Raw genomic sequence first — 25,473 nt, 5'->3', positions numbered from 1 at the left:
AACTTCTTTAACTTTTTTTTTTTACCCGTGTCTTCCATAACTACCCGCTTTGGCTAATAGGCTACACATGCCTTGTTTTGTCGCACTTGTCGTCGTTGTCGTCGCCTGTAAAGGAGGCCGCGGCCCTGATCAGCGGCGGCGGCGGCGGCGGCGGTGGCGTCCGCCCCGGTGCAGGCGGCGGGCCGTGGAAGATGCAGCAGGGTTGTTAAAAGTGTTGTTAAGAGAGCGGCTGGCAGCTGTTCCTGACAGGTTGGGGATGGAAGGACAGATGGTGTTTGATTAGCGAACAGACCGCTGATGGAGGGAGGAATGAGGAGGAGGACGAGGAGGAGGAGGAGGGGGGGGGGCAGTTACAAGGGAAGATGGAGGGATGGATTCTTGGACTTAAAGATAAATAAATGGACAGTAAAAAGGGGGGGGGGGGGGGAAGAGTTGGCTGAAGGAGAAGATGTACAGATGTATAACTTCACTCAGTGGGAAAAAGCTTTTGTTGTTTCATTTTTTTTTTGCGGCAAATTAGTCATAGATGAGGAGTTCGTTTCAAATCAGTAGGCGGACAGAAATTCGGTACATTTTCGAGACGACAAAGTGGCAAAAAAACTTTAAATATTCACCAACAAAGTGAAAGTATATGTACGCCGTCGCAGTCCGTCGTCAACTTCCTCCAATTTTTCAGCCGTTTTTGTTTAAATCTGTTAAACCTGCCCGTCGTTATTTTGCTTCTCCCATTTTTGAGAGCTGTACCGGGGCTTTTTAGGTTCACATTAACTGCGGGAACCTAGAAAGTCTTAAATAGTCTCAAGTAAAGTCTTAAATATGTGTACACCGTTGCAGTCCAACTGTTTGTGTTTAAATGTATCTCAATTGCAGGTCGTTATTTTGCTTCTGCCATTTTTGAGAGGTGTACTGGGGCTTTTTGGCTTCCCGCTAACTGCTCTGAGCAAATGTCTTTTGTGTTGACGCAAAGATCCTGCGTGGATGATTAGCTTTTCTTTAAAAGCGCCACAATCCGTCATCGACTTTCTCTCCTTTGTCAGCTGTTTGTATTTAAATGCATCTCAATTGCAGATCGTTATTTTGCTTCTGCCATTTTTGAGACCTGTACCAGGGCTTTTTAGTGCTAACTGCTAGTGTCTTGTGTGTTGAAGCAAAGTCTTAAAAGACTTAAAAATCCCTGTAAATGTTAAAGCGTTAATCTCCAACAATTTAGCGAAGGAAATGTCTAAAGGCATGACAAAAAATTGCGATAGCACTGACGTAAGCCGACGATCTATCGTTAGCCGAATCACGACTCGTTCATTCGTGTTTCAGTTCAGTGAGCAAATCTTTTCAATGAACTGATTCTAATGATTCAGTTACACCGAAAACGACTGCTCTGACCCGTCGCTAGTTTGTTTAATAAAACGATGTGCTGTGAAGACTCCGCCCACTTGAGGAGGTTCTCTGAAGTCATGGAAAACAACGTGACTGATACCAACTTTCAAAATAAAAGTCATTTTGGCTCGATCAGAGTGATTTATTCTATATTTCACGTCTTAAAAATGTGTTTTTATGACAACAGTTTTCGCTATCACCCACTGCCTGATCTCGTTTAGCTGATTTTCACCCGTTACGCAGCCTTTTTGTGGAAGTGCTAGTAGCCGTGTTATTGGCCACAGCATAAGCAGAGTTTGAATAAAGTCTATTTTTTTTTAATATAACATAGCTGCACAGTTGTTATTAGTGAAGCCAGTATTTCAATTTATGATATTTCATTAATTTCTGATGACATATAGACTAAGGAGAGATGAGGGCACGGATAACAACGTTGAATTGAGTGAAACGGAGGCATGACCTGATGGAGAAACAAAGACATGTGGAGCGTGTTAGGAGGAGGAGGAGGAGGAGGAGGAGGTGAAAGCGCCGCTGGGGCAGCTGTTCTAAACAACAATTAGCTTCATTCACCTGGGTGCCATCTTAAAGAATCAATGTAAGGGAACATGCAGCGACGGCTGATTAAAGTCTGTTCAACAAGCAAACGGTGAGCGTCGCAGCGAGTCTCTGTCCAATTCAATCAGTCTTTTATTTCAGGGAAATCTTAATGTGAGTGTTTCTCTCCCCCCCTCTCGAAATGAGTTTTACCAAAAGTTCAGCCTAATGTTGCTCGTCTCTCGCAGGAGTTTATTTTTGCAAAGCAATGAACTGACGACTTTTTACGACAGTGAAAGTCTGGCTTTTTTTTTCTTCCCTTTTCCCAGTTTTTAATTGCTGTCATTACTAAAATTATAATTTTACGGCTTGCGGAAATAAACTCATGCTTCTGCTTCATCACAGGCCATCGCGTCCGTCTAGCAATATGGCAGTGGATGTGGACAAAGACGAGAGAAATGTCACTGTTTGACACACACACACACACACACACACACACACACACACACACACACACACACACACACACATGACACAGCTCGCTGCAGCAGCAGTGAACACAGAAGACACTTAAAGCTATTAGAATTGTGTTGAGGAGAGATTTTCTCCATAATAAACTCTCCCTCCCTGCTCCATAATAACGCCGACGATTACCCAAGAAGCATCGCTGTCGGGACATCTCTGCGGACGGGGAAGGGGGGTGGGGGGGGGGGAGAAAAAAAAATGTGTGTTTGTGTCCGTGTAAAGTGTGTTTGCGCATATGACGCCGTGATTGAGAGCGAAACAATCAGAAGGCAACACAAACACAGCTGTTTTATTGTTGCGCTGCTCAGATGTGCTTTCACAGGCAGACGGCGCTTCTGTGCGTGTGTGTGTGCGTACGTACGTGTGTGTGTGTGTGTGTGTGTGATCATATAGAGCAGAGCACAGTGACCCCACCTCCTGTTCAGCCCCTCCTGTTCTAATGAAAAGCTTTGGCAGCTTAAATCTAATGCGCAAGACACAGCTCATCTCAGCCCGTCTGTGTGTGTGTGTGTGTGTGATTTCTGCTCTTACAGCTGAAATGTGCAACAGGTTTTATTTATTTTTTTATTGTGTCTCTTTATTATGTCCATCTGTGTGGGTTTTAGTTGTGCAGTTGTACAGTTTTTTTTGCAACAAGATGAAGCAACTTGCACGGTCGCTTATTGTCCTGGACGCCGTTTAAATATTTGAGGTCTTTATTATCCAAACTTATAATTGGAGGGAATTCACGTTGTGTTTTTGCCTCCTCTTTTCACTCTTGGAATGTAAATGTGGTCGTTTTTAAGAGAGTTTTTAAAAGATATTATAAATCTTAAGTATGAAGCAGATGTGAGTGGTTAATTAGTTTTAGAAAACATCGTCAATGAGCTCAGGACACCTAAAAAGCCTCGGTTCAGCTCTCAAAAATGGGAGATGCATTTAAAACCTAGAAAAGCACTCGGAGAGCGCAGACCTCCGCCAAGGCAGGTCAGCCCGCCACCCCCCCCCACCCCTCTATGGATCACGCCCAAAATTGACTCACTTGTTCCTGGTCCCATTGCGAACATTTCCTGACAATTTCATCCAAATCTGTCTGTGACTTTTCCAGTTATATTGCTAACGAACAGACACGAACAGACAAACAAATTCCGGTGACAACATATACCTCCTTGGTGGTGGTCAATGAGCACAGGACACTTGCTCAGAGCAATTATCATGAACCTTAAAAAGCCCTAGTACAGCTCTCAAAAATGGCAGAAGCAAAATAACGATCTGCAGTTGAGATGCATTTAAGAACGAGAAAAGCACTCGGAGAGTGCAGACCTCTGCCAAGGCAGATCAGTGCCTACAAAATATGCCCTGCCAGAATTTAATCACTTATTCCTGGTCTCATTGCGGACATTTCCTGAAAATTTCATCCAAATCCGCCTGTGACTTTTCGAGTTATGTTGCTAAAAGTCAGACAAACGACTGACGACGGACTGCGACGGTGTATTTTCACAGCTTATATACTTTTTATTTCAAGTATGTTCTCCAAAAATCTGCCACTGGTCCTTGAAAGTGCTTGAATTTTGTGCAAGAAAGAATTCAGTTGATATCGAGGTGACTGTCGCCACTTTTTTGTTTACGACGCCACCTACTGTCAGGACATCTGGGAAATGCAAATTTCCAAAGATCTCCGACTCTGATCCAAAGACAAATGTACAAAGACTGACTTTGACCCAACATCCCAAGGACGGAGCTCTTACAACGTCTTAAGCTGTGTCGGCAAATTCTGTCCTTGAATTCGAGGAGGATATCGATCCTGGAAAGTCCTTGAATTTGGTGTCGGTCGAGGTGTTTCTGTCTGTTTACTGTTTTGATTTTGAACTACTTTTTTTCATGATTCAAACAAGATTTGTGATTGTTTTAACTTCTTAAATGTGAATGTTCTCTTCGTTTCTTTGCTCCACATCACAACACATGGTTTGTGGACAAAAACAAAGACATTTTTATGGACCAAGCGATTCATCGATTACGAAAATAATCTTTAGTTGCAGAATATAACACGACAAAAAGCAGATATAGGGTTTTTTATGCTCAATTTGACTTTACTATGACATGCAAATGCTGTTGCATCATTGTTGGAATTTGTGTTTTAATATACACCTTTGTTTTAGAGAGGGTGATGAGGGTGAGGTTGAGGGGGGAGTAAAAAAGAAGAAGAGGGACATTGAGTGCTGGCAATTTATCCCATGCTGGTGATGGTGGTTGGCTTTGTGCGATGCCAGTTAGTGTTTGGCGCCAACACACACACACACACACACACAGAGGGCACGGCGAGTGTGTGTGTGTGTGTGTGTGTGTTACGGCGACGGTAAGTGGTGTGAGAGGAGAGAGGGAAGGAGGCTAGGTGGAATAAAAGGAAAGGAGGGAGGAGATGAGAGAGGACGAACGGAGGAGGATGTTCGGTCAACAAGGGCAGACGAGGCCTTGTCCCTGCTTCTGTGTGTGTGTGTGTGTGTACCTGTGTGTGTGTGTGTGTGTGTCTTTGTACTGGCTAATCTAGGCGTCAGCAGCTTTTTGAGGTTTTTGTGCTGACAATAATCACACAGCGCTCCTCTTTTCAATTCATCAGCAACAACAACAAGGGATCACATGTCCTCCTTTACAGAAGACAGAGAGCGAGAGGGAGGGGAGGGGAGGAGGGGGGGAGGTGGAGGACGGACAGAGTTAAAGTGGCCATCATGTTGCCTAGTTACTGCTTTAGGGTTGATGGTGATTTGGTGTGTGTGTGTGTGTGGGCAGACGCATGCAAATGGTCAACGCCCTGCTCACCCCTTTTTTTGCCCGTAGGAAGTATGTATTCCTATAGAGGGAGCTGAAGAAGAGATGTTTCAGTTATGGTGATGCACGATAAGGAACGTAAAGGCTCAAATAATACAAACGCTCAACCTGCAACCTCGTCAGACTGGCGTGGCTGACAGTCACGACAGCTAGCTACGCTAATGCTAATCGAAAACGGAAAACATTTGCGTTGTGCCCAATGAGTTTGCACAGTGTTTGTATTGTGTTAGCCAAGTTCGGCACGTTAGCCACAAAATAGTAGCATGCTAATGCGAAATAAATATGTGCTCGCGTATTGGTGAATGGACACCGACTTCGTCGTTTCAGTATAGCACCATGTTCTGCGGTGAACATTAACGTAAAGGCTAACAAAATACAAACACTGTGCAACCTCATTAGACTGGCTGACAGTCACAACAGCTATCTATGCTAATGCTAATCAAAAATGAAAACATTTGCGTTGTGCCCAATGAGGTTGCACAGTGTTTGTATTATGTTAGCCCCACGCTAATGCTAATCGTAGACTCGCAAGCTTACCTTTGGAAACAGGTTTGCTAAGTTGGCCGCAAAGTAGTAGCACGCTAATGCGAAATAAATATGTGCTCGCGTATTGGTGAATGGACACCGACTTCGTCGTTTCAGTATAGCACCATGTTCTGCGGTGAACATGAACGTAAAGGCTAACGTAATACAAACGTTGTGCAAACTCATTAGACTGGCGTGGCTGACAGTCCTAACAGCTAGCGACGCTAATGCTAATCGAAAATGAAAACATTTGCGTTGTGCCAAATGAGGTTGCACAGTGTTTGTATTATGTTAGCCCTACGCTAATGCTAATCGTAGACTCGCTAGCTTACCTTTGGAAACAGGTTTGCTAAGTTAGCAGCAAAGTAGTAGCATGCTAATGCAAAATAAATTTGTGCTCGCGTATTGGTGAATGGACACCTTGTCGTTTCAATATAACACCATGTTCTGTGGTGAACATGAACGTAAAGGCTAACATAATACGAATGTAAAGGCTAACAATACAAACGCTGTGCAACCTCATTAGACTGGCTGACAGTCACAACAGCTAGCTACGCTACGCTAATGCTAATCAAAAATGAAAACATTTACGTTGTGCCCAATGAGGTTGCACAGTGTTTGTATTGTTTTAGCCCTATGCTAACGGTAATCATATCCTCGGGATCTTACCTTTGGAAACAGGTTCAAAAAAGTGCAAAAAAAAAAGTACAATCACACACTCACAATTTTTTTCAAAGAATAATTTATTTTTATGTTGCAGTGTTCGATGATTAACAATGAGTAAATCACTGGTCAAGTCTGTAGCAAGCATTAATCATCATCATCATCATCATCGTCGTCATAACATTAATAGGAATAGTTATTTCAATTATAAATAATAAAAGTGATCAGGAGTAATATTACATCTATACAAGCTACAAATATCAGCATTTTCTTCTATGTCTTTATTTATTTTTTGAGTTTTTTTCTTTTTTTCTGCTGTTAAAACCTTAAACACTTCACACGTGACTCGCCCCGCGGCGGCTGACCCTCAAAAAAACAAAACGTCAAAGGGAATTTTTTAAAATAAAACGTTTTAAATTTCACTATTCGGTCATTTAATCGTGTGGTTTTTTGGCGTTTTTCGTCATTTAAGAGTCGGTAAAAGCTGCAATGGAGGATAGTCGAGTGAAATTTCAAAATAAAAGTGACTTCAATGGAGTTTAAGAGTGAAACACAACACACACGCACAATAATATAGCACACAAACAATGACAACAGTGCGAGTGCTGAGTGAACAGAATGTTTTTAGTGATTTTTTACATCGTTTTTTCCCACATTAAGTCCTTATTTATGTTTTTTCTATCACAAAATAAAAGAAAATTCAGTGAAACAATATTTAAGTGCTTCCTAAAAGAGTCGCAACTATACCTGGTATCTTTATTTTTATTTGCTGACACAAAATAAAATGTCAAAGGGGGTTAAAATTTATTTAAATTCCACTATTCAGTCAATAAAATTGTGTTTTTTTTGGTGTTTGTCATCAGCTGCAATGAAGGATAAACCGAGTGAAATTTCAAAATAAAAGTGACTTCAATGGAGTTTAAGTGTGAAACACAACACACGCACAATAATGGCGTAAACTAACACACAAACTATGACAAAAGTGCTATTACTGGTTGAAAACACAATGTTTTTCGTTTCCCCGTTTTTCCTACCACAAAATAAAAGAAAATTTAGTGAAACAATACTTAAGTGCTTCCTAAAAGAGTTTTTTGCAAAAGGAGTCGCGACTGTATCTCACTATTCAGTCATTAAATTGTGTTTTTTTTGGGCGTTTGTCGTCATTTAAGAGTCGGCGACGGCTGCAATGAAGGATAAACCGAGTGAAATTTCAAAATAAAAGTGACTTCAATGGAGTTTAAGTGTGAAACGCAACACACACGCACAATAATAGCGTAAACTAACACAAAAACAATGACCTAAATGCTGCTATAATATCACTGTTAACGTTTTTTCGTCATTTTTACGTGGTTTTTTCCCAACATTAAGTACTGATTTATGTTTTTCCTACCACAGAATAAAAGAAAATATAGTGAAACAATATTTAAGAGCTTCCTAAAAGTGTTTTTGTTTTCATAAACATACACATGAATACAGTGAAGTTATGTCGTTTACCCGGTTCGTGCTGATTTAATCACGTATTCGCGACTGTACCTGGTATCTTTATTATTCTATTTGCCGATACAGTTTACGGAGTCGATTTTAAATGTAACACAATTTGTCGTCGATGCTCTCGAGTGTCTGCAAAAAAGAGGTGGCGGAGGGCAGGGCAGCCGCGGAGGGCAGCCGCGGGGGGCAGCCGCGGAGGGCGAGCGTCAGGGAGAGTCACAGTCAAGACAAACACCCAGTAATGAAGTCTCAGTACAGTGAAGAAGTAAAAAGAAGGTGGGGAGGAGGGAATAAACGACAAGATTTGAAAGGTTTTGCTACTGTGCTTTCCTGTGTGTGTGTGTGTGTGTGTGTACCTGTGAGGAGGTGTAAGCATATACAAAGGGAGGAGGAGGAGGAGGAGGAAGGGGAAAAAAAAAAGAAAAATTACAGAAACATCACCTTTTTTTTTTTCTCTTCTCGAAAATGTTCATGAAACTTAAAAACAGCCACGATAAAAAGATTTATTTATATATTATCATCATCTTTATTTTCAGTTCACTCCTGATCCCGGATGAGCTGCTGGAGGAGAAAGAAAGAAAGAAGGGAGGAGGAGGAGGAGGAGGAGGAGAGGACGAGGTTTCCACATCGTTTTTTTCTTCTCTGTAAGTTCACCGTTTTCTGCTTTTTTTTTTTTAAATCTGTAAAAGTCTCAGCAGGATCCGACTCGTGAGTCCTCTCCGCAAAATACTCTTTCTCTATAAAACATCTTGAGGCTGGGTTTGTTTGTTTTGTTTTGAACGAGAAGTAAAAACCTCCGCCGCGATGACGCGGAGTCTCACGCTCGCCGCCGCGTCTACCGCCCTCGCCCCGGTCAGTCGTGGAGCAGCTCCTGTAGACAGTTGGGCGACTTGAAGACGTCGGGCACGTCGCTGTCCAGCTTGCAGATCACCTTGTAGATGGCCTTCTTCCAGGACGGGTCGGCGTCCTTGCCCGCCACGATGGCGTTGAAGAACTCGCGCAGAGTCACCTGGACCACCTCCAGGAATCGATCGGGGACCTGGCGGAGACAAAGGGAATCGCGCATTAATCTTTCTGTAGAGCGTCGGTGAGGTTCAGATGTCCCGAGTTCTTCTAGCACCAAAACTCATCAAACCGTTTTCTTTATAGTACATTTGCTTTGTGCACCGAGTCTCGCACAATCGTGTCGGAATAGAAAAAGGACTTTCCACAAAGCATTGTCCAAATAAAATGTCTCGGTACGATGAAGCGTTAAGATTGTCCTTAATTGGAGGTAAAGAGCCCAAAGCCTGATTGAAACGCCTGAATTCAATACTTGGATTTAAAAGTAACTTCCTCAAACTATAGCTATGAAGTTTAACCCACGTACACAAAGTTTTGGTGTTTAAAACGTGAATGAATCGCCTTAACTCACGTTATAAAGTGAAAATAAGTGTGTGTTTCTTGTATTGGTTGCTTTGTGAGGACATTTTGGCTGGTCTTCATGTCTTTAAATTGCCGTTTTGGGGGTTTACGACCTGATTTTAGGGGTTATAATCAGGTTAAAGGGATAGTTCGGAATTTTGGACCAATTTTCCAACTCAGCCGGTGTGATGGAGACGTCTGGAGACGTTTTCAAGAAATTTCATTCAGTTCTTCTAGTTGCCGAGTTCGCTGGTGCTATGGCTAGCGCAAGTCAATGGTACCGGCTAGCGCAAGTCAATGGTACCAGCTAGCATGGCATTAGAAACACTCCACAAAGACTCCACAGTGCACCCGAGGCAAATCGATTGTAACGGCAGACTATCGATGTACATATCTGTGTTGATAGAATAATATTTGAAACAAAACTAACATCGCATCGCATGAATTTTTGAGGGACTACTTTCTCAGCACTATACTTCAGGCAGCGGAATCAGTCCGCCGCTGCCGGAAGTATGACGCGCTGCTGCTGCTGCTGAGACATAAATCCTTCAAATTGCAAGGTTGGTTTTATTTCAAACATTCTACCAACACAGATATGTACATCGATAGTCTGCCGTTACAATCGATTTGCCTCGGGTGCACTGTGGAGTCGGTATGAGTGTTTTTAATGCCATGCTAACTTGTATCATTGACTTGCGCTAGCCATAGCATCAGCGAACTCGGCAACTAGAAGAACTGAATGAAATTTCTTGAAAACGTCTCCAGACGTCTCCATCACACCGGCTGAGTTTGAAAAAAGGTCTTATGTCCAAAATTCCGAACTATCCCTTTAACTCATTATGTGTATGAGGGTCCTCACTTTGAATGCTGCACAAACCTGTGTGTGTGTGTGTGTGTGTATCTCAGGTGTCCCTATACTTCTATTCCTGTACAAAGTTGTTCCTCAGCCCTCAACTTCCCCCTAAATGTACTTCCTCTTTCTTTCTCAACAGCCTCCACCTGTGTGTGTCTGTGTGTGTGTATGTGTGTGGGCACACGCTCTCACATCATGACACACACACACACACACACACACTTAAGTCCTCAAATACGGCAGGTGAACAGTTGTGCACGTGTGTGTGTGTGTGTGTGTTTAAACAAGAGCGAATTAGCGACCGCAGGGATCCAATTGTGCTCTCTTCCTCATGCAGGCGTAAATATACTGTCGTCACAAGCTCTGTGTGTGTGTTTACGTGCGCACGGATTCAGTGTTTGACTGCAAAACACTGGCGCGCACACACACGCACACACACTTTTTTCTCCCGGGGGCAAGATCATACAAAGACACTAAACAATCTCCCTCCTCCACTCCCATCACCAACAACTCTTTATTTGTTCTTCTTTGTCTATTTTTATTTTTTTTACATACACACACATACACACACACACAAGGTTGCCTCCTCCAGACGAGTACATGCTCCTGTACCCCCCACCTCCCCCCCCCCCATGCAGAGGACAGTATAGTGCTGTCTGGGTGTAACCCCGTCACGCGTGGCAGGACGCGCCAAGGTTAGCCGCCGCCACCACAGCGCATGAATCACCTCACACACACACACACACACACACACACACGTACGTACGTACGTACGTACACACACACACTCTCCCTAAATGTTTCCCTGGACTCTCGTATACTCTGTCTCCCCTCACCTACCCTCTCCGTCTCATTTTAGCTGGCCCCTCGAGACCATAGTTATTTCAATAAGGCCCTCTGTCACTGTCTTGGTTTAGACGCGACTGTACACACACACACACACACACACACACACACACACACACACACACTCGTGTGCGCAAATTCTCAAATCTAAGTTTAAACTTCCCCAGTGGGAACTTTTTGGATTTTACTCACAAGTTACAACATTTAGTATGTTTACACGCACAGTTTAATCCAGCTAAGGCCATAGTCCGACTAAGCTAAACAATCGTTTGCGGACGAGAAAGGAGGCGGGTTTGACTCCGCCTCCTTAGGTGGGGCGTTGTATCTAACCCTGTAAGCTAGCGGGTATTGAATCAGTTTTTGAAGTCTCCTACTCACGCCTAAGCGTATACAACCATGAGTAATCGGACTATGAATTGCATTATCCAGGTATGCTAGTCCGACTAAGATCGATCTAGACTCCTAGTCGGACTAGCATACCTGGATAATGCAATTCATAGTAACTTGTTGCAACTTACATGACATTACGAAAACTGAATTATTGTCTTAGTCTGACTAAAGTCAGACTTTTAACAGTCGGACTGACATAATCCCATTTTCTCCTACAGCTTTGCAAACTTCGCGATGGAAGGTCCGATCTTAACCAAACTTGCTATGATTGTACTTATAGTCCATTGCTGAACACATCTAAGTGAAAACACTCAAATGTGAAAACGGCGCCATCTGGTGGCGACGGAAAAACAACACCTTTTACAAGTTACTTTACAATTGTGTACCCAACTTTTACAGGGATTACTGTATCCAACTCAAAAAACAGTCAAATAACGTAAAACACACGGTGGATCGCTTGCGTCCGATATCACGATGTATCACGAAATAGTGTTGTCACTACTACGATGCAAAGTCGGATATTTGCGTAAAAAAACCCCCCCCACAAAACTGTCATAACTTTGTGATAGAAGATCCGATCGGAACCAAACTTGCTATGATTGATTAAAGTCTCGCCCTAAAGACGCCAATATAAAAAAAATCAATTTTGAAAGCAGCACCCCCTGGTGGAGACAGAAAACACGATATTTCAAACAGGAAGTGAACTGTTACTTCAACGTACATTGCTTGTTATTTATATATAGAAGTGGACATTTGAGCTTTTTTTGTGTCATCTGTTACTGAACTGTATCAAATAAACAGAAGAAAATATGGGCACAAAAAGGTAATGTATCATCATATCAGCCATAGAAAAACAATATTGGTCAACTGTTAAGTGGAACAAATCATCTGTAAAAATGTCTTCTTGTTTATTGGAGTGTAAATCCACTCCGTCTTCTTTTTATCGAGGCTGCCACATTTGAGATTTCACCAATTAACTTCTGAATGCAATGGTATTATTAGAGGCTGGGATGATGATGATAAACAGAGGTACAGAAATAATACCCGCGTTTTTAATGAGTTAGCGCCAACACGTTTCGGCAAATTAAAAAAAAAAAAAAAGGGTCTAAAAATCGCATTGTTTTACCTCTGCCAGAAAATAAAGAAAGCCCCAAAGTCAAGCTGCTGTTTTTTAATAGCTGCTGTGAAAACGGCCCGCTGGGAAAAATAAAAGTTGAAACCTGAGCTTGATCTTGAAGATGAATGTGCCTTTGAGACGTCCTCTCCCTGCAGGATTACATCCTTTCATACCTTTGGTTGTTCAAATCTGCTCTCATCTCTCTCTTTATTTTTTATTTTTTTATTATTTAAGACAAACACGGTCTTTTCAGTGTCTTTCAAGGACGCCGTTCTCTTAAGTATTTCAAGACTCCTTGACTCTTTTTAAATTATAAATTGGCGGATATTAAAGTGAAAGCACATATTCTGGGCTTTGAAATGTGACGAAAGCCTTTGTTTCGTGTGTTGTTTGTGAATGAGTGATCCTGTGATATCTTATGTCGTAGATCACTGGTTCTCAAAGTGCGGCCCCGGGGGCCAATGGCGGCCCGCAGAAACATTTCTGGCGGCCCCGCAATGAATTACAGTTGATAGTTTTAATCCAGGAAGTACTAAGCTTGTTAAATGTTTATTGGACATTACTGGATACAGACCAATAAGTGTAAACAAAAATACTGGGTATTTACCTGGTTTCTATATGGTGAATTTTAGTGTATTATTGTGTTATAAGCTGGTAATAAGCAGGTAGCTACAGCCCCCAATTACTAGCTATTTACCCAGTAAATATATGGTAACAGAAATGTGTTACTTGGTATTAAACTGTATTTAGAAGGTAAGAACAATGGCCAAAATACTTAAATTACATTATATTAACGCTTATATTACTTAACGCTAAACTGTAGAACTGCAATCTGGTCATTAAAATGAGTACAAATGGGATTTATTTCTGGTTTTTTTCCCTTTGGCGGCCCTCAGTCCAATGTTGGGTTCCTAAATCGGCCCTCAGGTATCAACACTTTGAGAACCCCTGTTGTGGATGAAGTAGCCTTGAACCCGGGGACGGGGAAAAAAAAGGTCGCGGCTTGTGTGTCTTTGTGTTCCGTGTGTTGTGATTTTATGTTTTCTTTCGAATGTTTCAGGCCGCGTCATCGCCGGACTCAAAAATGCTGAAGCGAGAAGACGACGAGGACGACGAGGAGGATGAAGGACACTGCAGAGTCACAGAGGTATGGCGACACACGCAGAAAGAATGAAATGAAGCTCTAGTGCGTGTCCGGTTTGGGTATCAGCTACCCAACGCACACACACATGCACATGCACATGCACAGACACACACACTTGGGTCCAGATGCCCAGATTTGTCTGGCCGTCGTAAATCAGTCCAATAAAGAGATCTAAATTAGGCCATCATCAATACAGATGGGCCTGTTTCCCCTGTGTGTGTCTCTCCATGTGTGTGTGTGTCACTCCTGGCTTGGATCTTGATATGATGTTTGTTGCCAGGAGAGAGAGAGAGCGAGTGAGGAATGGGGGGGTGGTGGAGGTGGAGATGGAGATGGAGGTGGGGGAAAAAGAGAAAGAAAGACACTACTTTGGTTCCCAGTAAACATAATTCGCATGATTGCTCCGGTTTGGTGGGTAAATATTGGATGTGGGGATGAGGCTCAATTACTCTCACTTCACATGCACACACACACACACACACACACACACAGACACACAGATTCTTGTACTTGCTGCATACTGAGGACCGGGTAAAAGAGCTGACAAAGTGAGGACCAGCATTTCCACTTTATAAATCAACACAATTACAAATATCTACTTCATGAATGACATCTACTAAAATTTGACCCAAAATGTTTGGTCCAAAATGTGAAAAAAAAATGTTAACCAAAATTTGACAAAAACGTCATACTAAACTGTCATCCAAAATTTGAAAAAAAAATTGGTCCAAAATTTAAAAAAAAAAAAATGATGCAAAATTTTTGGTCCAAAATTTGAAAAAAAAAATTGGACCCAAAATGTTTGGTCAAAAATTTGAAAAAAATGTGACGCAAAATTTTGGTCCAAAATTTGAAAAAAAAAACTGGACCCAAAATGTTTGGTCCAAAATTTGAAAAAAAAAATTGACGCAAAATGTTTGGTCCAAAATTTGACAAACAGAGTATAGCATGTTATAGCAACCTAAGGAAGTGATTTCAATGAAAACAAAGTGAGGACCGACCAAAAGTCCTCACTCCGTAAAAATGTCCTCACTTTGTTGGTTAAAAACCCTCACTGGTCCTCAGTATGGCGCAAGTACAAGAACACGCACACGCACACACACACACTGAAGGACAGGAGCCTGTAAAACTCTATATCGCTGCCCGACAAAGAGGACGACCGGGACTCTTAACTCCCTCCCCTCTTCTTTTTTTCCTCGTCTCCTTCCTTTCCTTTCCTTTCCTCTCGTCCTCGTCTTGTTCCCTTCTTGGGAAAAACGATCCTTTCCTGCTCTTTATCCGGCGACAAAGCCGACTTTATCTGTTTTATCTTCGCCTCACGTGTTGGATTTTGAGAAGTTTAAAGTGCAGCAATTTGCCCACGTTTTGTGTTAAATCATCTTTAAAGATGTGTTGTCGATTTGCTCGTTTGATCAAAGCGTAAATGCAGAGTTCCACGTTATTGTCAGACTATAGGACTTTAATGAACTCGTTTAAGTGCTTCACTTGTGTCCGCGTTTTTTTTAATATTGCATAAAATCCAGTCGAATGAATATAACCGAGTCGTTTTACGGCTCCGTCTTGCTCAAAACGGGCCCATTTAACAACTTTGTGCAGTTTTATAAACTTGCTATAGTTGTTTTTTTTTCTCCTCTCCCCCTCTTTGCTGAGAAATAAAAACCAAATCTGGATAGTATAATATATTCCTCTGCTGGTAATGGCAGCAGATGCTTGTTTGCAATAAACACAAGAATGATAACATTGTTAGCGCGAGCCCGTAAAAACACAAATGAGCACCACCTGCAGACACACACGCACTCGCGCGCGGCGTCACGACAAAACCTGAAGAGCAGCGACACACAAAAAAAAAAAAGCACTCGGCAACAGTGACGTCGTCTCCTTTGCTAAAATAGCGAAGAGGGGGTCACAGCGCGGGGACACGAGCTCAAACGGGACATTATTATTGTACCAAAAAGTATTTTTAGACGAAAAAGGAGAGCACTTTATAAGTAGGCTACTACTGTACGGATGCGTCGTCCCGATTTAAAGCGTCTAAAACGGAGAAAAGAACAAATCCCGTAAAGGTGAGACGCACACAAGGTGTGTTTTAGAGGAAAAATCCTGACTCACAATCAAAAAATTAAAGGCGCCATATGTAAGAATGTGGCCAAAATCGTTTACTACATTCAAATTCAAAATCTCGTGGTTGCTCGGCAGCTGAGACTCTACTGACCGCAATGATTGGCAGACGGCGGTAGGTGGCGCCACATGCAAAAAAACATGATTTCAAAACATAAACATGATTTGCAGTCTGCAAAATATTTTTTTTAAATGCAAATATTTTGTCTGTACTGTTGTTGTTGGTGAGTTCAGTTTGTTATATGAACATTATTCCTGAGTCTCTGTGACATATTAGGAGGATTTTGTGGCCAGTTGATTTAGATTTATTACATAATGCACCTTTAAACACTTTTATTTATGTAAACTTTAACTTTTTTATATGAGTGTTGCTGCTCACAGACAGACAAACAAACACACATACACAAAAAAACTAAAAATAAACCCTGTCAGTGTAAGTAATGATAGTCTCATTCATACGGTAATCACAGTCATCCCAAGGCTTTAAAATACAGCATTTAAAAAGCAACGGCGCAGGGACTCGACTTTAGCTAATCGCTAAAGCCGTTGATGTTAAATTATTATATTTTTTTTTTTTTGTATCGCCACTTAGCAAATATGATGTATTTTTGTCAGTTCCATGCACTTTAGAGGCTTTAATAGCTGATTAAATAACACTGGAGAAGTTTGGGAGTAAAAGCTCATCAGCTGCTCACCCTTCTTTGACCTTTGGTGACCCCTCTGATTCACCTGTGCACAGGTCAGTGCACCTGCCTTTACATCCTCACACACACACACACACACACACACACTCACTTCTCATTCTAACGTTCTTTTCCTTGTTGGGACCAGACATAATGTCCCCATAAGGGAAAAATGTCCCCACGACAAAGGTGGTTTTCCAGGGGGGGGTCCACACAAGCATAGAAAGACAAGAGCACACACACACACACACACACTCTTTCCGTGGCACTTTCATCTGCTGTGTGTGTGTGTGTGTGTGTGGGAGACAGACAGAGAGTGGTTATATCAATTCTGTGCCAACACACAAGCATCTGCTTCCTCTTTCCTCCTCTCTCTGTCTTTGCTATCAGGCCTGGCTTTAGTCTCACACACACGCACACACACACACACACACACACGCGCACACACGCACACTTTACCAGAATGTAGTGCCCTTTCACTCTTCCTCTTCCCTGTGTTTTCCTTTCATCTCTCTCTCCTTCAGCAAGTAATTGTGTTGTCGTTTTTTTTGTGTGGAAAATTCCCCACTGTAGATACACAAATTAGAGTTATCTGTAACTGTGTCGTAGAAATAAATGCAGTCAGGGCGTGGTTATCTTTGTTACAGATATAAACCTGTTGATTGTTTGTTATTTATTAGTCGTTTGGTCCATAAATGATTTATTTATAACTTGGTTCAAAGATATGAGAAAATATTCCCATTTAAAAAAAGCTGAAAAACAGTAAAAACAATGAATTGATGGTCAAAATAGTTTAGTCATCGATTAACAGTTCTCAAATAAACATTATTTACATTATAAAATCTTTTTATTATCTCCGTTGTTTCGTCAAAAACACTTCATTGTTAATTAAAAACAATTATAGGAAGTCAGTCCGTTGTGACCTGGTAGACTTTAGACTTTAAAGGTTCTGCTCTGATACACTTTCTTTTCTACCTTGAATATTAATAAAGTCAATAAAACGTCTCCTCTCCCTGTTCGTAACCAGTAGGAGGCGCTGGCCTGTGACAGGTTCTAAGTCTAAAGTTCCCTCACGGAGGACTCGAGGGAAAAGAAAGGGAATTATCGATGTGTCATGTAAAGACGTGTTTGCCGTTAGCCGTCCCAACTTTTCCGTCTTGGATCTGCCTGAGAATGTCTCCGGGTCGCTCGGTCGCTCGGTTGTTGATTTACGTTCCTACAAAAACCAATATTTGCTTCAGATAAAAGCAACAATCTTAGTGATTTATGTCTTTTCAGTTGTTATTTTGGACCTGTTCCTCTGTGTCCCTGGAGCTGTGTGTGTGTGTGTGTTCTGCACATAATATATATATATGTGTATGCATGTGTGCATATGTGTGTATGTATGTATATATATGTGTATATATATATGTGTGTATATGTATATATATGGGTATGCATGTGTGTATATATGTATATATATATGTATATATGTGTATATATATGGGTATGCATGTGTGTATATATGTATATATATATGTATATATGTGTATATATATGTGTATGCATGTGTGTATATATATATATATATATATGTGTGTATTTATGTATATATAAATGTGTATGCATGTGTGCATAATGTATATATGTATATATATGTGTATGCATGTGTGTATATATATGTGTATTTATGTATATATATATGTGTATGCATGTGTGCATATATGTGTGTATATATGTATATATATGGGTATGCATGTGTGTATATATATGTGTGTATGTGTATATATGTGTATGCATGTGTGTATATATATATATGTGTGTATTTATGTATATATAAATGTGTATGCATGTGTGCATAATGTATATATGTATATATATGTGTATGCATGTGTGTATATATATGTGTATTTATGTATATATATATGTGTATGCATGTGTGCATATATGTGTGTATATATGTATATATATGGGTATGCATGTGTGTATATATATGTGTGTATGTGTATATATGTGTATGCATGTGTGTATATATGTATATATATGGGTATGCATGTGTGTATATATATGTGTATTTGTGTATATATGTATATATGTGTATGCATGTGTGTATATATATATATATATATATGTGTGTATTTATGTATATATAAATATGTGTATGCATGTGTGCATATATATATGAGTGTATATATGTATATATATACGTGTAAGCATGTGTGTATATATATATATGTGTATGTATGTATATATATACGTATAAATGTATATTAGTAGTATCTTGAAGTATCTTGTCCTTGCAGGACACGGGGCAATATGTTTCCTCTGTGCTGCTCGTTTGTCAATCACTCACTGATCTCACTGTCGTCAGGACAATGGCGCTGAAGTTTGTTCTTTGTTCGCGCTGCATGTGACCGAGAGGAAGGGTCTGCGTCCTGAGATTGTGTCTCTGTGTGTGTCTGTGTGTGTCTGTGTGTGTGCGTGCGTGCGTGTGCATATCGTCTTTTTTGTGTGCAAACCCTTCGTATCTCTGCTTTGCTTTCTCTGTTTGTGTTTGTGTGTGTGTGTGTGTCGTTTAATACACGTGCTGTGCTTTCTCCGATCGGTGTGTGTGTCTGTGTGAGTGTGTGTGTGTGTCTGTGTGTGTGTGTGTGTGTCATCCATAGAGGACAATAGCCTGGGTCATCTGACTGAGAGGCTGCAGACCACTAGTATCACATGACAGAGGCTGAAGGCCACGTCTTTGTTACCAGGCCTATTGTTAAAGCTAAGGAGACAGCTGGGGCAGGGGAAGGGAATCACTGCATGCCACTTCACACACACACACACACACACACACACACACACACATACAGGAAGACTATACACACACACACACACACACACACACACACACACCGCCCCCCTCGTGACTCCAATCAGGCTCAGTGACAAAGATGATTCCTTCTTCTTCTCTACTGGAATACCAAGACGACACACACACACACACACACACATACACACACACACACACTGGATGGCTATAATTATAGTGACAGAAAGTGGCAGGTGGCATTATCTGTACCAGCAGAGACAAAGACGGCGACGCGGTTACTTAGCGATCATAGTTGCTTAATAACTTTGAGTGACGGCAACAAAGTGTGTGTGCGTGTGTGTGTGTGTCTATAAATATGTGATATGTAAGTTCTGTATCTGTAGTCGCGTAACCTCAACTGAGGTTTGGAAACTTCTCGGTTATATATGTAAAAAAAGACGATATGAGATAAGAGATTGTTTGTAATTGATCCACCTGCTCCGCTTATAACTCTTCTTTATTATAATATATGATTTATTATTATTATTAGGCCACAACAACACATTTAGACACAAACTTGAGTCGCATTAATAATGAATTATCAAGACGACGCTGCATTTCGATCGAGTAAAGTAAAGGACGGCTCATTTTCAGTAGAGTGGCACAATAAAGGATTTAAAATGTGTTATTAATTATCAGCAAACACGCTATAGATCACCTAATCTGACTAATGATGAAAACGGCAACCTGCCTCCTCTACAACTATTATTATCACATTTTTAAAGGATTAGGATTAAAGACTTTATGTTCATTTCTATACAGAAGAGATTAAATGGAGAAAAAAGCATCAGATATTGGTCCAAGCTCCCTTGATATAAAATATCTTTCTTTCATTTCATTTTAATTTAATTTCAAATCTGAAAGTGGTAAAATTCAGAAGGTACTTTTAATAATTCTCGCCGGGCAAAACGTCTTTATCCCATTGGAACATTGTTTTTCCTAAAACAAGTAAATATAAATTGATTTAAGGATATTCATAATATACTTTAAAGAGAAAGAAAAGCAACACTGCTGTGCAATGATATTACGATCATATAACGGCCTTGAATTTCTCTATTGATATATTTCAAAACAAACAACAAATTGACCAATCACTGGACCACTCTGCTACAGTCGACTGCCAAAAAGTGAGACACTGCAGATCAGCAAATACAAACAACTTCATCACTGACAGAACTGAAGTGAATCGTACTGTGAATGTTATAAATCTTATTTAATCTGGTTACAGGACTACGGAAATGGCCAAAACCCTTAGTTTTCAAGACGTTTTTTTTTTTAACCCAGCACACTATTTGGCAGGCCGACATGACTCCTCAGCAGTTTCTCACACATCGCGTTGAACTGCGCGATTGTGTTGCGATGAACTCAGGAACTCGTGTTCCTGTGTGCAAACACAACATCTGCCGCTCAAACCGATCACAGAACGTTTCAGGGGAAGAGAGTCGAGAGGAGGGAAAGAAGAAAGCAGGACAAGTGCAGCATTTTTTTAAATTCGTCCGTGACTTTTAAAAACGTGTGCGGACGCCTTCTGGGTAGGTTACGCACTGAAGACAGGAGCGAGGTGAGGACAACAGAGAAGACAAATTATAGACGCAAAGAGAAACGCATCTTTAATTTTGCCGAAGGACTTTTTAAAAAAAACCTCAATAATCCCAGAGTTCAGCACCCGGCGTTTAGCGTCTGATATAAAAACCCTCCCCGCTTTTGACGATCGACGGCCGAGATTAGAGCGCGGAGAAGACGAGTGAGCGGATGAATGAGGAGACGACGACAAAGAGTCTAAAACGGCAGAGAAAGACAGGAGAACTTTAGCCTTTCGCGGAGCGCAGAGCTTATGAAACCAGATAGCTCTGAAGTGGCAGTGTGTGACCACTCTGTGGCCTCCAGGTGTGTGTGTGTGTGCATGTGTGTGTGTGTGTGTACGTGTGTGTGTGTGTGTGGTTCAAAGTCAAAGGGCAGATTTTGGTCGTAACCACACCCCCCCTTCAAGGGAGGTTATCTCTGCTTTCAGATGAACACAAATGAGTATCTGTGTGTGTCTCTGTGTGTGTGTCTCTATGTGTGTGTGTGTGTGTGTGTGTGTGTAAGGCGCAGCTGTGCTGTCGTTTGGTGCTGACAGAGCCTGCGAGGATCCTTGAACTGGAAAGATGAGAATGTCCTTTAGAAGGCTTCATAAAAATGTCTCATTGTCCCTCTCCGTCCTCATGCCGCACGCGTACGCGTACGCGCACACGCACGCACACACACATATATATGCACAACTGTTCCTCACATTCATATTTAAGTATTTAGTGATAAAGGAATTGACGGGCAGACACTGAGAAGATGGAAGGAAAGGAGGAACAAGGAGATGCAGAAAAAGCAGCCAACTCCAAACACGCGCGCACACACACACACACACACACACACACACACACGAACCTGTCCTCAATATAAAACACAAAAGAAAACATTTGTCCTCCTCTTGGCAGACGTTAGAAGTTGACATCTCTCCCTCAGAGTCCTGGCAAATTCTTTAAATATATGCAGGAGACACACACACACACACACACACCCCCCCCACACACACACACACACACTCTTGTACTTGGACCAGCGTTTTCCACTTTATAAATCAGCACAATTACAAATATCTACTTCTTCATGAATGACATCTACAAAGAACTACTGGGTGCAGTACCATGAAATGTCTGCAGGTGGCGAATCCACCAGGGCGGGAAAACGGGTTTTTTTTTTGTACCAAATTGAGGATCTCTGTTAAAAACAGCCTAAGGAAGTGATTTCAATGAAAACAAAGCGAGGCCCGACCAAAAATGTCCTCACTTTGTAAAAAATGACCTCACTTTGTTGGTTAAAAACCCTCCACTGGTCCTCAGTATGCCGCAAGTACAAGAACACACACACACACACACACACAGGTAAACAAGAAAGTAGAGTTTAAAGAACGTGGCTGCAGAGGAGGGAGGGAGTAATTAATGAAGCTGCTATAATTACTGAGGCCTGTTTATGCCAACTTTGTAAGACGACAGCGCACGCACACACACGCACGCACACACACACACACACACACACCTGACAAACGACGCTCACCTTTGCACGGCAATAATCTACAATTACGACTTAAAATGCCGCTCGTGTACGCGGGCTAGCGGCGGCGACGCTAATAACCCGTCAAACTCAAGACAACGCTTTCTTATTTCATCAGCGACGACGACGGTGTTTATCCCAGATTAACTTATTTTTTACCTCCCCCCCCCAAAAAAAATGCTAATGGTTTAACCTCGCGAGGCCAACTTTGACACCGTAATGTGGGTTAGTAAACGCAGAGGCCGTCCGCGGAATAATGGGACGAGACGTGGATGACGAAGGGGGGGGGGGGGGGACAAAGACGAAGGTGAGACGCTGGGAAGAAAAAGTGAAGCGAGGACAAAAGGTGTGTGAAAGAAGAAGAAGAGGAGGAGGAGGAGGAGGTGAAGAAGAGGAGGTGAGGAAGAGGACGTATCGACACAGGACGGATTCAGCTGGAAGAAGGAGGGGGAAGGGAGCAAGGAGAGAGGGAGGAAGGATGGGAGGGGGTGTGATGGGGGACAAACCAAGGTGGAACTATGATGATGCTAAATTTGGCAAAAGGAGAAGACTTTTGTGTGTGTGTGTGTGTGTGTGTGTGTCGGGAGACTTGCTGAATCGGCCGTGGTTCCAGTTTCACGCCTCTGAGTTTGACAGAGCGAGAGAGAGAGAGAGAGAGAGAGAGAGAGAGTGTCCCTGGTCGGTAATGTTCCCTCAGGGCGGACGGACATGAAGGAAGGAGGGAGGTGAAGGGAGAGGGAGGAGGCCGACAGGAAAAGAGGGACAAAGTGTACGTCTGCAAACATGTTATTATAAGTCTTTATCTAATAATAATAATATGAAATGGCCCTTTAACCCTTTCCAAAATCGACTAAGGGTGAATTCCAATTCCTTGCTTAACCCTCAATCTCAAAAATGTGCTCCCTCTAGTGCAAGTGCTGTCCCGATTCTCAGAAAAATTAAGTTGAGGGGCGAGTTTAAGGGCTGTATCGCCCTCAATATTGAGATTTTCCGAGACAGCCCTTGGGAGCAAGGGCTACCCAGAATGCATTGCGTGTTTTCACATAAGAAAGATGGCGTCGAAAGCAGCGAAGCGAGTGCGATACAAATGAAGCTTTTTCTTTGTTAATTGAGATATAAAAATGATGAAAACCATTTTATTATCTTAGTTTAGGCCCATATTATGGATTACTTTCCAGTTTGAGACCCCCGGAGTAAAGGAAACACAAACCTGGACATTTTACCGTCTCAGATGGAAACTTATCCTTTTGAGTCATTTTTGTAATTCTCTCTGTGTTTGGTTCTGATCAGGTCTGACACAAACACAGAATTAGACTGAGTTAAATTTTCACTTTTTGAATGCAGAGCCTTTGAATCCACTGCTCCAAGGTATCCGACATCGAGTCAGTCAGTTTAATTCATTCATTCATTCACTAAATCTGTTGACACGAAAATTAAAAAATATTTTCAGTAATCGCTGAAAACATTTGATCATAATACCAAATATTTCCTAGTCACAGCTTCTTTTTTCCCCTTCCTTTATTTTGTAGTAATTAGAAAATTCTCAGGGTTTGGACTGTTTTTTATTTTTATTATTATTATTATTATTATTATTATTATTATTGATTACTTATTCACATAATTAACCAAGGAAGAAATTTGCAGATAAATTAGTGCTGAAAAACTGCTCAGTGACAATATCCTGACACAGTCTGAGGAAATCAAAAACAGGCGACTCTATATTCACTGTAATAACCACACATTGAAATTTTTCCAATAGCACAAACCGACACGTTTATAAAGAGATTTTAGTGTTTTACGCACTAATATGAAATATAAAATATCATGGACTCCTGGCCTTGACTCTTCCTCTCCGGTACCTAATAATATTGCAGCAATAAACACACACTCACATACATTATTTGCATGTGTGCGTCTGTTTCCTGTTCAGACTCTTTACATATACACACCTGTGAAAAGCTACCTGACCCCTGTTATGCAAAGCGTGTAAAGCATGTGTGTTTGCACGCATGCTAATGGACGTGTGAATGTTGCTGAAGTGGTGCAGTGTGGGTGATCGTCGCCTTCAGTCGACTGCTTCTCAAATTCTTTTTTATACCAAGTACCAACGTTAAAATACAGTCGTGTAAAGTCAGCGACAGACGTTTCCCAAGAGGCAGATTAATCTCCAACAAGATAATTTACTCTCTCGTCGTCCTCCTCTTCCTCACAGACACCACACACATTTGTAAAGTAACATTAGATTAAGATTTAAGATAAGTTTTCTACACTCTCTCAGTATCTATCATTTTAGCTATCTATCTTTCTATCCTTTTGGCTATTTATTGTTTTAGCTATCATTTTGTCTATCTATCTATCTATCTATCTATCTATCTATCTATCTATCTATCTATCTATCTATCTATCTATCTATCTATCTATCTATCTATCTATCTATCTATCTATCTATCTATCTATCTATCTATCTATCTATCTATCATTCTAGCTATCTTTTGTTTAAGCTATCTATCTATTGTTTTAGCTATCATTTTATCTATCTATCTATCACTTTAGCTATCGTTTTAGCAATATTTCTATCGTTTTAGCGATTGTTTAAGCTATCTATCGTTTTAGCAATTGTGTAAGCTATCTATCATTTTAGCTATCTATCTTTCTTTCCTTTTAGCTATCTATCTTTTTATCGTTTAAGGTCCATCTATTGTTTTAGTTTCCATTTTACCTATCTATCTATCTATCTATCTATCTATCTATCTATCTATCTATCTATCTATCTATCTATCTATCTATCTATCTATCTATCTATCTATCTATCTATCTATCTATCTATCTATCTATCTATCTATCTATCTATCTATCTATCATTTAAGCTTTCTATCGTTTGAGCTACCTATCTTTTTATCGTTTAAGCTCTATCTATCTATCTATCTATCTATCTATCTATCTATCTATCTATCTATCTATCTATCTATTTATCTATCTATCTATCTATCTATCTATCTATCTATCATTTGTTTAAGCTATCTATCTATCTATCTATCTATCTATCTATCTATCTATCTATCTATCTATCTATCTATCTATCTA

General features: G+C 41.0%; 1 protein-coding gene across 1 annotated transcript in view; it reads right to left on the bottom strand.

The window, feature by feature from the left end:
• Positions 1–8,767: 8,767 nt before the first annotated feature.
• The window catches only part of LOC310942843 (prospero homeobox protein 1-like), a gene marked incomplete at both ends in the record, with an annotated part of 34,997 nt that continues 18,291 nt past the window's right edge, over positions 8,768–25,473 (bottom strand). Inside the window, one exon of the mRNA XM_083908286.1 lies at positions 8,768–8,953. Within this exon, the coding sequence (XP_083764412.1) occupies positions 8,768–8,953 (186 nt within the window). The remainder of the gene's footprint in view (positions 8,954–25,473) is intronic.

The sequence above is a fragment of the Microchirus variegatus genome (assembly GCF_963457635.1).
Source record: "Microchirus variegatus genome assembly, chromosome: 22".
In the NCBI taxonomy this organism is placed as follows: Eukaryota; Metazoa; Chordata; class Actinopteri; order Pleuronectiformes; family Soleidae; genus Microchirus; species Microchirus variegatus.
This window is presented reverse-complemented; position numbering and strand designations above follow the sequence as displayed.